Raw genomic sequence first — 15,212 nt, forward strand, 5'->3', positions numbered from 1 at the left:
TTTACAATTTTAAAGGTTTTTAAAAGGTTTGCTCTGCAACTGTGAGGGGGACAAGATTTTTTAATTGGAATATGACATGGCACAGATCCTTATAGCTATTTAGTCTATCAATGCCTAGCATAAGATATTGCAAGACAAGCAAGTTTAGTGACCCACTCATCTCCTGTACCACTGCCTACAGCAGCTGTCCCATAACTGTCCTTCAAGGTGTATAAGAAGAACTTCACCAGGGTCTTGGAGGAAGATTTCATTTCTCATGCATATTTCACTCCATTTTTCCTTCTGCAGTATTTGTGCCATTTATCTTGTCCCATATTCACTTTCCTTTTTTTCCTACTTCTGGGAAAAGGATCTAATATCCCTGTAGCATTAGTTTTTCTTTGTTAATGTCAAAAAATGTTAATCCGTGAAGACTTGCTTCCTAGATAATGTTAATTCAGCTGCCAGTTTTATAATAGGATTATGCTTTCCAGGATTTAAAAATCCCACTTGTTAGCTACAAAACAGACTTCTAGTAACAGCTATAAAATCTAATTTAATCCCTATTGGCATTAACTAAATAGCTGAGGTATAATTTCTGTCTAGCTACACTTAACACCCTGCTATTGCCATAAATATATAAACTTCCCTTTGAAGTTATAAAAGAAACTGTTCAGCAGGATAAACAGAGTCTCAGGAGTCCAATCATATGCTGTCTCCAAGGCATAACAAATGTTGTTTACATATTGTAAGGATCTTGTGGACAGTTTATTTAAATAGATTCATCCATGTTTACATGTATTAATTTGCCCTTTATCTCAAGAAAATGCATACTAAATTATGATTTATAATTATTCTATTTAAAAAATAATTGGTTAACGAGTGGAAGATTGGATCTGTATGGAATTAAAGTTTAAAATGTAACCAAATAACCTGACTAAGCTGTACAAAAATACCAATTTGTTCAACATATCCCCTTCCGATGAACAACTGCATTGTGAAACCTTCGACGATGAAGTTACCCCAAGCCTGGTATAGGAGCAGCTATTTTGAGGCAATCTAGTAAGAGACTGCAACAAGTTAGGAGGCAAGAATGAGCACGTCATGGCTTATAATAATCCTAAAATGAACAGGCAGGATCTTTACAACCATTTGCTCCCAAACGAGGAAGAACACAAGGGTTTATGGTCTTTTCAAGCTCAGTCAACAGAAACACAAAGAAAAATATTTACAGTTCTTTTCTCCCAAACTTAAAGACTAATAACTGGCAAATACACTGTTCTGGAGAGGGCAGCCCTAACGCACTGCAGCGGAAGAAGGACAGCAAAAAGAGTGATTACACTGATACATAGTAGATAGTACTGTGTTATGCAACCATTCAGGAGTTGAAACAGAAATCTCTGAGCAAACGAACTGCAATAAATGTAGAAATTGTAGTAAAACTCAGAGAACACTATGATTTTATTTATCCTTTCAGAAAAGATGCAAAATGCTAATCAGACTCCACAGTTAGATTATCACTTTTCCTTATTGATAAAAACTAGAAGACATCAAGATGAAAAAACAAGAAGACAAACAAGATGACACCAAGCTGAGTTGATGACAGCAAGCTGAGTGATGCAGTTGTCACACCAGATGGATGGGATGTCATCCAGAGGGATCTGGACAAGCTGGAGAAGTGGGCCTGTGAGAACCTCATGAGGTTCAACAAGGTCAAGTGCAAGGTCCTACACCTGGATTGGGGCAATCCATGGTTTCAGTACAGGCTGAGGGATGATGTGATTGAGACCAGCCCTGTGGAGAAGGAATTGGGGCTGCTGGTTGATGAGAAGATCAACATGAGCCAGCTTGCAGCCAGAAGGCAAACTGTATCCTGGGCTGCATCACAAGAAGCATAGCCAGCAGGTCAAGGGAGGTGATTCTCCTCCCTCTACTCTGCTCCCATGAGACCTTACCTGGAGTACTGTGTCTGGTTCTAGAATCCCCAACATATCCCCCAACAAGAGGGGGGATGGAACTGTTGGAACAGATTCAGAGAAGCCCCATGAATATGATCAGAGGACTGGAGCATCTCTGCTATGAGATCAGGCTGAGAGAGTTGGGGTTGTTCAGTCTAAAAAGAGAAGGCTCCAGGGAGACCTTATAGTAGCCTTCCAGCACCTGAAGTGGGCTACAAGAAAGCTGAGGAGGGGCTTTTTCCAAGGGCATGTAGTGATAAAACAAGGGGGAATAGCCTTTAATTGGAAGGGTGAAGATTTAGATTAGACATTAGGAAGAAATTCTTCACGATGAGGGTGGTGAGACACTGGCACAGGTTGCCCTGGGAAGTTCTGGATGCCCCATTCCTGGAAGTATTCAAGGCCAGGTTGGATGGGGCCTTGGGAAGCCTGGTCTGGTGGGAAGTGCCCCTGCCTCTCACAGGGGCCTTGGAACTAGATGACCTTTAAGTCCCTTCCCACCCAAACCATTTTATGATTCTATATTCTAATTATTGGAAGCCCTAACTCTGGGCATGGCCATATGCAACCTGGGGGGACAAGAGGTGCTTTTGTGGCCCTGGAGCCTGCTGCATACTACGTAGCCAGCATTGCTACAGAAGTTTAGATGTGAATAAACAAATGCTTGTTCTTCCTAATGATTGTCCCCACTTCTTATAGCTTTTGCAATAGATACAATAATAGATAATCACTAGAGCTGTGTATCATGTTCTGTTCTATTAGGTGAGTGCATCAAGAAATCATGGCTTTGGATGCTTCCCAGTTTCAGTAAGCCAAAGATATGCTTTTGTAGCTATTCTGGGTACCAGCCTCTTCCACAGAAGTGTATTATTTTTTGTGTATAAAGGACTGTTTAACATATAGTCTTTTCACAATTCAGAGGAGAAAGTCACTCACAAAATATGTAAAACCCAGGGCTTTAGGCAATTGTAATCCGTGTGTTTTGTCTTCTGCTGAACAGAGATAAATTACTCCACTCTAAGTTGAAGGGACGTCATGCATGGGCTTAGTTCATGGTGGACATAAAGGGCTGGTTTTAGATGGTCCTATGCTTATTTTGGGAATGGTGTGCCCTGCAACTAGCACAGTACACATGCCTTCAATTCAATATATGGTGGTGTACAGGAAGAAGCAGCTTAAACTCCTGAAGGGCTTAATCCTGAGTCACTCATTTAGACAAAAATGCCCTTAATTTGTTGTGAAATGTTATCTGAATAAAGACTGCAGTATCTGCAGCATTGCAAATATTGCGGACTCCTGGTAACTGGATATACAGTGGAAGGAAATGAGGCTTCTGTGCAGGTACTGGGTGCTAGGATCCTTTACTCTGGTACCCAGAAGAATGATAGATGAAACCAAAGGTTCAGAGGTTAAATATCATGCTTTCAGTTGACACCTGCCCAAATCTCCAAGCCTAACCATGACCACACAAATCCCCACCCTCATCTGCAACTTCTACCTGTACAGCTATACTGTTCCACTATCTGACATCAAATACTTCTTTTTCTTATGCGGCACATGGCCACACTTCCTCGTTTTGCTGCCTAATAATACTACTAAACCTCAGGTAAACAGGTAATGTTCAAATACTACGCATTTCCACCTTCACTACCTATCTTACCTAAATCAAACCAAAGGTCCACTGAGACCACTACTTTGACTCCGACTGTGCAGATACCCAGTAGAAAAGTTTAACAAATAGAGCAAGTCCTGTATTCTCTCTATGCCCTACCACTTTCTGATCCACATCCCTGTTAATGGAGTCTGTGGGTTTCCTCATGCGTGGCTTGCCTCTGTGTTTCCAAAATGTGGCACTTGCAATGTGGGAGAATCAGCAGGGTGGACTACTGGTTATGCGCACAATGAAGTTGTAAGTTCAAGAATAGATTCAAGATTAACTGCAACAGAAAATTTGACATACAAATATATTTCTCTATCTGCTTGAGGCCACCAAAAAGACAAAGGAACTCTTGAATGCTGAGAACCCTGTAAATGCTATCTGGAAGTATCGTTGTGTTTTGCTCATCCCCCAGCACCACTGCAGCTCCATCAACACAACCCAATGCATGGGTCTGTGTACAAACAAAAGTTTGCCCAAATTTAATGCAATGGATTATCTCTAAACTATGTGTGTATACTGAACTTTTTGTATTGGCTTGATTTTCTGTAGCAAACTTGAAACTCAACGGCTCCCTCCAAACTAACTGCTGGATGCTCACTGGCTCTGCAGCCAGGTCCTTTCTGCTATGAAAACAGATGAATATTGAAAACTGGTCCAGAAATGCGTAGCAATACCTGACCTCTAGTACTCCTGTAATTAGCCTTCAGTACCCAGGTGTGCTGATGTGCCTACAGACAGCGTACTGCACACAAAGAGTTAAAGTACTGTGAGTTCTAAGTCTATACAAACATTAAGTGCATGTTTTAAAATATTTTCCCAGGTCTATTAATGTATTTCTGCCTGAAATCCCTGTTAATAGTGAGCCAAGACGTTTTTCCTAGGTTTCTAGACACCATTCTGTCAGTAGCAATATTTATATCAGAACATATCCAAGTCAAACTTAATTGGATACATCTGAATCAGTGGAAAAGAAGTAACTGGCAATTCAAAGGCTCTGCTTGAAGAGACAAGGGCATTACTGAGCTCATTAAGAAGAAAATTGCTGAATATTGCTATCCTTCTTATGAATCCTCAAATCTTTATGTAAGGAAGATAATTGACTTGTAGAGTAAAACAATAGGAATAAAAATTTTTATTGTCACAGTTACCGCTCAGGAGTAGCAGTTCTTCCAGGACCATGGTGGGATTAATAAGGAAATGAAAACACGTAACAACTTCCATAAAAATGTAGATTCATCAGAACTCTTCAAGGATCAAAAAGGCCTTGCAGAGTTTCACTGTACAGTTCAGCTTCCCTACTATAAACCAGAGAGACTTTTGGACTCCCCAATTCCCACAGAAGAAATTTCCCATGCTACTGAGACTTTTAATAATGTTAAGTCACCAGGGAAAGCAGCGTTCCCATTTTAATTTTGTGCATCTTTTGAAGAGAAGTCATCCTACTATGCGCCTGTGTACATTTAATCATTCTCTACACACTTTATCAGCAAGCCTTCTCCCGGTAGGAGGAATACAATTAGGTACTATACTAATTTATTATAAATAAAGCAAAGACTAGGTAAAATAACCTAGTTATCAATGTTTCATGGAACTGTGCCTATGAAGTATTAGCTCACATTCTCACTATGAACCTAGAGAAATACCTGTGGCATTGATAAATCCTAACCAACCTGGCTTTACTAAAAAAAAAAAAAAATAACATTTCCTGTATTATGCGATGATAAACTGTTGATTTTAATTAAAGCAGCTAGAAAGTTATGGAAACTAACAGCAGCTTTTTTCTACTGGTGTTGTAAAAGCCTTCAATAAGATCAATAAGGAAATGCATTTCAGTAAGGAAAGCCTAGGATTTTTTTTTTTTTTGTATACCATTCTGACCCATTTTACATATTTATCTCCACCCTCAAATTTAGTTGAAATGTTATTCTATATGCAAGAGCCTTTTCTCATCAGTGCTAAGGAATAAAAAGGTCAGAAAGCCTCAAATCACGGGAAAAATGGTAGGCAAAGATGCTCTCTTGCCAGCGTGCTGTTTGTTCTGACCCTAGGATCAGATCAGTAGAGAGATGGAGGAGGCATTCTCCTGTGGAAAAAATCTCCATAAAATCAGCATGTATGCGGATGATCTGCTCTTAACTGTAATGAACCCAGAGCCATCTCTTACGTATGCGTTATTCATAATGGAACAGTTTGAAAAGTGGTCAGGCTTTAATCCTATTTTTAAAAACAGACGATTCAAAAGAATTAATTGAATTTTTCTTTTCTTTCGTTGCACAGGGCAGCAATGATCTTTTAAGTGGCTACAAGATATTAAGTAGGAACAAATTTATGCTATGACCCTAAGAGGCCATGCTGCGGATAAGCAAAATAAGTCCTTCCCTATCCATTCTCTGAGCTCAGCCGAACTTCCCCTCACTGCTCAGGGGAGCAGGGAAAACAGAAAATGCTTAGGGAAAAAATGCTTAGGGAAGAAAATGCTTCTTCAGGAAGGGATGTGAGGAAAGGACAGAGCTGAGGCTTCCTCTTCCCCAGCTTCTCTTGCTGAAGTGCTGGAGGAGAGAGCAACTTATTTCTAGAAGAGACAAAGCAATGAAATCACGATTCGTAGCAAAAAGGGTTTAGGAACTTAAACTCTAATTGGTCCCACATAATTTTACAGTGTAGTCCTGAATATCAGTAACTTTTATTCTATTTAGTTCCCAAACAATAATAAAACTTCTTGGTTTCAAGTGTTTCACGTCAAAGAACTGCACAAAGGTTTGGCAGCCGCATGTACACTCCAAGGGATTGCTTTTGCATGTCTGATACAAAAAAAAAAACATGAAGAGAGGAAACGCGGGGTTTTGGGTGGATTCTTAATTATAACACTGGCATTCCCTGTGGGGAAAAAAAGGCAGAATAAAATTTGCCTGAGACAATTTTCAAAGGTCCAGTCCCTTCTGCCTCTCTGCCTAGCCTGATGGAACACTAAAGAATGCTACGGAGCAAGGCACTGTGTATCCCAGTTACTCAAAACTATCCTTCTGACCTCAGTAAAGATCAAGCCACTAACAGCACTAGTCTGGAGGCATTAAAAAGCTTTGAAACACTTGTCAAGGATTCAGAAAGAGGCATAAACACTACAGTAGCAGCTCCAACTGGTCTTTTGCTAGGCTGACCCGGCAGCTAACACCTCCTGGATGCTCTGAAGTAAAGCAGCACTGAAGTCAATGTCTTGCTGGAAAAAAATATTGTTCTAGAAAACTCTTTTGTAAGGCAGCATGGGAACTATGAAATCTCAGCCCACTCTGTCCTTGGAAAATCACAGAATTGTAGTTTGGGTTGGAAGGGACCTTAAAGATCATCCCCCCTGCCATGGGCAGGGACATCGCACTAGATCAAGGTGCTCAAAGCCCCATCCAACCTGGTCTTGAACACCTCCAGGGATAGGGCAGCCATAGCTTCCCTGGGAAACCTGTGCCAGTGCCTCACCGCCCTCATTGGGAAGAAATTCTTCCTTATGTCTAGTTTAAATCTGCCCCTCTCTAGTTTATACCCATTGCCCCTAGTTCTATCACTACAAGTCTTTGTAAAATGAAAGTACTGGCATGGAAATCTTCCTTATTTCAACAGGAGGAAGAAACTTTTCTACTTGATAATAGGTTCATCTGTTACAGAAGCACAGTGCAGCTCTACAGAGAAAGCTACACTAGAGAGTGCTGGCTTGGCTGAGAGCCCTCGAGATACCTTCAGACAGTTCAGCTCCTACACAGAGGGCTCTCATGGCATAACATGCAATTCAATTTACTAGCTTATATGGCTTGGTGAAGCATATTGATAAAGCAAACTTTATCATCTTTTTCTTTTTTACCTTTTTCTTTTTTTCACAATTAAAATGAAAGAATATTCAGTCCTACTCCTGCAAAGAACTAAAAAAGATATATGGTATTTTTGTACCATTTCACAAGTCTCTGAACTGTGATGCATTTGCAACATATCAACACTGCAATCTGTATTATTTCTAATTTTATAGTTTTAGAATTTCTGTTTGAACTGTTCACTTTAAAATATTGCTAAGCAAGCCATTCTGAGTAATTTCTTTAAAATATAAAGCAACACTGGAGAAATTTTACATGTACATCAGTGGGAAGAGCTCCTATCTTCATCTGTGAATAGTAGCACAGGGAAAGTAATTTCCCTTTAGTGGTATTCAGTTCTCCCCTCAACCAAATCCTAGATTTCTGTCGTAGAAATTCCCAGTGTCTTACAGAGTCAGACACCTGGAGAGGCAGCTGACAGTCCGCACTGTGTGACACTACGCATCTGAACGTCTAAAAGCAGCATGTGAGACCTCAACCAGGATTTGAAGTCAGCATGACTAGTAGGATATGGTCAGCAAGACTAAATCTAACTCTGAAAAAGAAGGCTCAAATACTCAGTAACACTAGGATATCTCCCTATCATCTTCCCTATTCTGAATTTTTGAAGACCTCTTACAGCTCTGTCCAGTCCCAAAAGGAGTTGCAAAAAGCCCTACATGTCCTGCTCACATCAGGATCAGCTCTCACCCTACTTGCAGGCTTAGTATTCAGCATAACATAACTTTGCTTTTTAGCCATTTCTTACCATTGGTTCCTCTCAGAAAAATTAATGGAGAAATCGTCTCTTTGTGAACTTCTTGCTGCAAGGTTTTTTTTTCTTATTTAATCAAAATATCAACTACAAAAAAAATGCTAAAAACAAGAAGCAAGCAGATAATACCTGAAATCATGGTCAGCACTGTAGCTTTTGAAGGTATGAAATGCAGGCATCAAAATAGTATGCAGATTAGGGTATGGGTATAGGCTCTGTTCTTCTGGTGCTCTCTGAGTCATTACAAAATACAAATAGAATCATAGAATCATAGAATAGTTAGGGTTGAAAGGGACCTTAAAGATCATCTAGTTCCAACCTCCGTGCCGTAGGCAGGGACATCCCACTAGATCAGGCTGTCCAAGGCCCCATCCAACCTGGCCTTGAGCACCTCCAGAGATGGGGCAGCGACAACTTCCCTGGGCAACCTGTTCCAGTGTCTCATCACTCTCATAGTGAAGAAATTCTTCCTAATGTCCAGTCTAAATCTCCCCCTCTCCAGTTTATACCCATTTCCCCTGGTTCTATCCCCACAAGTCTTCATGAATAGCCCCTCTCCAGCTTTCCTGTAAAGCCCCTTCAGGTACTGGAAAGTCACTATAAGATCTCCTCTGAGCCTTCTCTTCTCCAGGCAGAACAAGTCCAACTCTCTCAGCCTGTCCTCGTAGGGAAGGTGCTGCAGCCCTCCAATCATCTTTGTAGCCCTCCTCTGGACCTGTTCCAACAGTTCCGTATCCTTCTTAGGTTGAGGATTCCAGAACTGGACACAGTATTCCAGATGAGGTCTCACAAGAGAGGAATAGAGGGGCAGAATCACCTCCTTTGATCTGTTGGCCACGTTTCTTTTGATGCAGCCCAGGACATGGTTGGCCTTCTGGGCTGCGAGCGCACATTGCCAGCTCATGTCGAGCTTCTTGTTGACCAGCACCCCCAAGTCCTTCTCTGCAGGGCTGCTCTCAATCATGTCATCCCCCACTGTGTACTGAAATCGGGGATTGTCCTGACCCAGGTGCAGGACCTTACGCTTGGCCTTGTTGAACCTCATAAGGTCCTCAGAGGCCCACTTTTCCAGCATGTTGAGGTCCCTCTGGATGACATCCTGTCCTTCCAGTGTGGCAATGGAATTGTGGGAGGACAGCACAGGGGAGGTTATCTTCCAAAATTTCTTTGAGAGAAAAACATTGTATAGAAAATAGTTAAAGACTTTTAACTTATGACTGCAGCTTTAAAAGCAGCTACTGCAACCAGATGTGGTTTTGCAAATGTTATCAGTTTCAGTTATAGGAAGCTCATCTTTCTTGTTTCCTTCTAAATGAGCAGCCAACCAGAGCTGCTGACATCCTAGATTCTTGATCTCTCCAAATCTAAAATTCCAATAGAAACTACACAGCATCTTGTTAAAATAGACTTGTTAAGATGTGTTTCAAACTTGCTACTTGGACTTTATGCAAGTAAAAGCTTTCTGTAGACAGGAAAGTTTGGCCCAAGGCACTCTGAACGTTCAACCAGGTCCTGATTTTCATTTTTACAGCAGTTTCAAGAAAATACATAAATAGCATTTTTAGAAACACAAAAAGTGGTGATAAAGAGTCAAATTCATCAGTACTCTTTGTTTTAAGAATAATGATTAAAGGACAGTGCTCCTGTGTTTCCCAGCTGTTTTTTCCTCAGTTTGGGATGACCCATTTACAAGGGCCATTAAATACTGTACATCAGTGCATATTCTTAATATATTTTTCACACAAAGTCTCCAAATACCTCATAAACATTAATAAATAAAGTTGCAAGAGCAATAATAATTTCAGGTTCACGTTCACAGAACCTAAACTTCAAAGTCTTCCTGAGTATCTGTGGCAGACATAAAGATGAAATTCAATCTTCCAATCACTTTGAATTACGCTTTGCTACTAGATCATGCAAACACACAGTTAATTCAGGTTGATAGGGACAGACCTCAGAAGACCACTTCATCCTTAAAGCGGGGCTAACTACTGCACTACATTAAATTGCTCATGGTTTTGCCCAGCCAAGGCTTCAATACCCCTATGGACAGAGGATGAACTGCTGCTCTGGGTAACCTCTTCCAGTGTTTGACCACCTGCATGGGGAAAACTTTTTTCCCTTGTCTCCAGTCAGCATCTCCCCTCGTGCAACTTGTTGCCATTGCTCTTGCCCTGTTGCTGAGCTCCTCTGAGAAGAGTCTGGTTCTGCCATCTATACAACTCTTCTCAGGCAGCAAAGCCTTCACCGAGGCCACTTCGGCTGTCTCTTCTCCAGGAAAAACAAACCCAGCTCCTCACCTTCTCCTCCTGCTCTACGACCACCTTGCTGGCCATTCCTGGTCTCCTTCCCGTTGGTCAGTGTCTCCACCTGGGGCCCACAGCTGGGCACAGGCATCCCATGAGGAGACCCTCAAAAGCCAAGTGGAAGAGAGAGACTCCTTCCTGGACCTGCTGGCTACACCCATGCCAGCGCAGCCCTGGAGGTGGCTGGCTGCCTTTGCTGCAAGGGTGCACCACTGATACCATGAATGGTACCCAGGGCCTTTTTGGCAGAGGTGTCCCTGGTGAGACAGCCCCCCCAGCCTGTGCTGCCACATGGGGTTTTCCCAGCCTGGTGCTAGGAGTTCGTGTTTACTTTTTTTAGACCTTATTACATTTCTGTAAAGACTCATCAGAAGAGCATCTGTGCCCTCCAACGTATCAGCTATACGCCAATTTGGTTTCATCATGAACCTGTTGAGAGTGCAATCCATCCTATCAACCAGGTTGCTATTTAAGAAGTTGTATTGGCTCCTGCAACATAGTACACAGCATGGATCATCCGATTCCTGCAAAATTAATATCAACCCTATAGTCCATCCATCCAGTCCATGTTTTCTCTTGCTGATGGTCAGGATATTATAGGAGACCACATCAAAAGCCTTGCGAAAGTCAAGGTAGATGACATCTATCCAGCTCTCATAGTTAAGGATAAAAATTTATTCAGAGAAGGCAATCAGATTTGGCAGGCACAATTCGTTCCTCATCAGTCCATTCTACCTAAGTCTTTGGCTAGGTCCTAACATACCTTCCATGAGAATCACCACTACCCCTTTCCAAGAAACTAGCTTGAGATTTTACCCCCAATTTCTTTGAAATCTTATACCTAGTGGCACAACTCCTCTTCAATTCAACAGAGCTAGAATTTTACCCCCCTTTAGAAATTACTATTGTCAACTTTGTCACATTAATAATAAAATGTTATTTTGCTGTCATCCTCTATTACAAACAGATGATTCTGCTCTAAATTGTTTGATATAATTTAACTGAAAATATTATGGTTTAATATACGATTGTGTCTTGTGTCATCTTACAGCAGCAGCCCCTCAAATCTGACTTAAACAATACTAATTCACTGTGACAGCAGATATAATCTGTCTTCAACACAGAATTTTAGCAACTAGAAAATGTTTTTCAACCGTCTTCAGCAGTAGACAATGTAATTTTCACTCTTCAGAACTAAAATAGATACATAGGACCTCTGTAAACCTTTTTCTTTCCAACATACCTCTAAAGAGTGGAGGATAAAGAGAGCACTACCTAAGAGAGTCCTTCTGGAAAGCAGTAACTCCCAAGAAACAGGAAAAGAATAAAATTTCATCCACATTTTCGAGATGACAGGGGAAAATTTTCAAGCCTATTTTCGTAGTTTCCTGGACAACACATTCATACTCAAATTCTAAACACTGTTTGCTGTAGTTTGAAGGACTGTAATATGGAAAGGAAAACTGAAACAAAAATGATGTGACAGTAAACTTCTGTTTCTGTTTGGAAATAACTTTCACTAAGAAACATTTACAACAGTTTCTCATATACATAGTTTAAGATAGTAGACTTGGCAGTGTTAGGTTTACAGTTGGACTCGATGATCTTTCTTAAATGACTTTTCCAATGTAAAAGATTCTATGATTCTAAAATGTGAAACACTTTAAAGCGGTTATTTTCACATATTTAAAAAAAATGCTAGCAAGCAAAACTCAATGCATGCTAAACCATTCTCTCTTCTTTCACAACTCGGTGTCAATGAAAACTTAGCACTGATACTTGATACATCTGCATCTCCTACTCTGCTCTCCATCTCTGTTTTCTTGCAGCCCCTTCAACCTAAACCACCCTCCAAAACCCTGGTAGACTCAGATTCTAACTTCTCCTTCCTTCTTTCTTGTAAAAAGCAGGAAGTAAATCTGTCACATAATCATGGAATCATTAGGTTGGAAAAGACCTCAGAGATCATCAACTGCAACTCTTAACACTCCGAGGCTCAAATTTGGACCCACACTGTTTTGCTCACAATCTGAAGATACTCTCATTTCAACAACAATCCCCACATCTGGTGATTCTGAACTAACTCTTCCTGCTTCTCTTCTCACAGACCCTTTCCTCCTCTTTCCTAACACACAGTAAAAAATAACAGTACCTCCCACTCTTCTGAGATGAGAGCTTCAAAACTCCCTCCCCACTTACTCTCACAGGATCTCTTTGGGTTCTGGGTAAGCAGATTTTCCCAACACCTTCACAAAGTCTACCACTGTTACATTACTTTGTATACCTTAAGATTTATCTTTGTCTATCTAGTTGTCACTTCCTCAAGGCAAAGGTAATGTTTTTCCACAAATTCTCTTTAGTGCTGATTGTATCACACAGATAATTTTTAATTACCTTTCTGTTCAGAGCCACACCATCTTCACAGTCGAGCACTGCGCAATCTACATTTAGTGATGGGATTTTTCGTATCTTCTTTTCATCGTCTGCAGGTACATACAACACAGCTCGCCTGGGAATGTACTTGTGAGATGATGCAAAGTGATAACTAAGCTTAGGAACAGCAGCTGGCAGAAGAGAATCCACCCTGTAAAAGATATTGATGAAATTAGATTCTTGGCTACAATGTTGAAAAGAATACTTAACTATATTTTAAAAAAGAAATATTCCTACCCAGCTGTTGCTGGTTTGGGGTTATTTATATAGATTTTTTTTTTTGTCTTAAGAAGAGTCAAGGTAGGGAGATAAGAGTATTACAGTATGAAATTCCAAAACTATTATGTTCAACAGGAGTTGTGAACTTAAACACTCAGAACTGAAGAACTGCCAGGACTGTAGAGCCTTAGTTATGCTACCCATTCTGTGCACTATGAAGTATTAAGAACAGAAGGGTGGTGGTTGGTTTTTCCCGTCATAGGACTCTTCCACAGGCTGGAGATGGTGCTGGGAACAAATCAGGACTGCTTTAGGGAGGCGGCTACTATCGGCCACATTTGCTCCAGGAGCTGAGTAGCATGCTGTGAATGAAGGAGAGGTTGTTGGTTAAAACAAACATGGTTTCGCAATGTGGATTTTACAGCCTCAGTGTTATAACAACAAATGTATTTGCATGCAAATTTTAAATAAGCAAAATGGACAGAAGGAGGAAATGAGGAAAACAGGAGTAAAAACCCAGTGTAATATGGAACCTCACTAATCCCAACGTGTCCAATCAGAAGCCTTGAGACCTTCAGAAACACAGCAGACTTCCATCAACAGAATTCATAAACCCAACAGCATCATCAGCAAGTTATTGGCTGTGATGCCCTTTAACATTTATAAATGTTTTGTGCACCACGCGTCAGCACAGGTGTGAGCCTGTGATGGGTGCCACATGGCTTGAGTGGGTGGCATCCATATGGCATAAGCGTCAGGTTTGTGGTGGTTTCCACACTGTGCCAGTATTCCCAGTGAGGGGCCAGCTAACTCACTGCAGGCAAGCCAGGTTGATGCACTTGAAGGCAGTGGAGCTGGTGGGGGAGGCTGCTCTTGAGTGAGGTAGGGAGCTTGGTTTGCTTCATAATTACAAGCACAGAGAAATAAATTGCACAGGGTGCCACTATGTTTCATGGCCTTCCAAAAAAAAAAAAAAAAAACCTTGCCTGCTCCTATTTCTCCCCATTTCATGCTCCACCCCCCCAGGCCTATTCTGCTACATCAAAAATAAGGACAAAATAATACAATTTGCCTTTATACTCAGACCACAAGTCACTTATGCCAGAAAATAATCCTACCATATAACACCATTATGCATTATCATGTATATTATTCAGCACTTTGAATAATGCAAAGCTTTTCTAGCACCACGCTGAACATGTCATTATCGCATCATGTCAGGGACCCATGCATTTTCCTATGCCCTTCTTAATAATGCTTCCCAAGTTGCTACACTTGGATGACACATGGCTACATGCACACATGGGTTTTCTTCAAAGTGAATGTGACTAACCCCCTCAAAAGCTCGGAAATGAGTTCAGTCAATCTAAATCAGAGCCAACGTGATGTGTTGCTGACAGACCGCTACGATACTGCCTTTCTTAGCTAACCTCATTGGCAAATCCCCTCTTTCCCTAAAGCGAGCACCCTAAAGGTTGAATATAGGTCTTGGGTTGAAAATATTAAGAAAGCTTTTATCACATTTTATATCAGTAAACTAAGTTGAAAAGGACAACTATTCCATCATCTTCTCTACTGTGTCTCTTCATGTCCTGGGTGGACCGACTTTACAAGCCCATAAGAACCTGCTGGCCATCTCTTCTTTGTAATATACGTGGTAATGCTTAATTCAGCTTAAGAAATGGGGCAGCTTTGCTGTTAAACATAAAAAAATGCATTATTTTAACACAAGTGCAGATTCCACCCTTGTTAATAATTCTTCATCTCTAACTGTAAGAGCTTCAAGACTGAGGTGGTAGAGGTCCTGACAATACCTGGAGACATGCAACTGAGATCCACTGAGTGTCTCCTAAGTACCCTCTTTGCCCCTCTCCCAGAAACCACTTCACATCCCCTGTCTCGTGTTGAAGTGGGGATGGTAACACAACTTGTGGCAACTCAAGTGGCTGCTAGTTAATTCCACTTAATCCCATTTTCTTGCAGTAGTACACTTTGGGAGAGTAAGGAGGAGGTGGAAGAGTAGTTTCTCTCAAATGGAAAGAAGGT

General features: G+C 41.1%; 1 protein-coding gene across 1 annotated transcript in view; it reads right to left on the reverse strand.

The window, feature by feature from the left end:
- Positions 1 to 15,212, reverse strand: part of CLYBL (citramalyl-CoA lyase) — a 178,721-nt gene that overhangs the window by 72,456 nt on the left and 91,053 nt on the right. The window contains exon 2 of the mRNA XM_054088010.1: positions 12,909 to 13,098. Within this exon, the coding sequence (XP_053943985.1) occupies positions 12,909 to 13,098 (190 nt within the window). The remainder of the gene's footprint in view (positions 1 to 12,908; positions 13,099 to 15,212) is intronic.

This window comes from Cuculus canorus, chromosome 1 (genome assembly GCF_017976375.1).
Source record: "Cuculus canorus isolate bCucCan1 chromosome 1, bCucCan1.pri, whole genome shotgun sequence".
Classification (NCBI taxonomy): domain Eukaryota; kingdom Metazoa; phylum Chordata; class Aves; order Cuculiformes; family Cuculidae; genus Cuculus; species Cuculus canorus.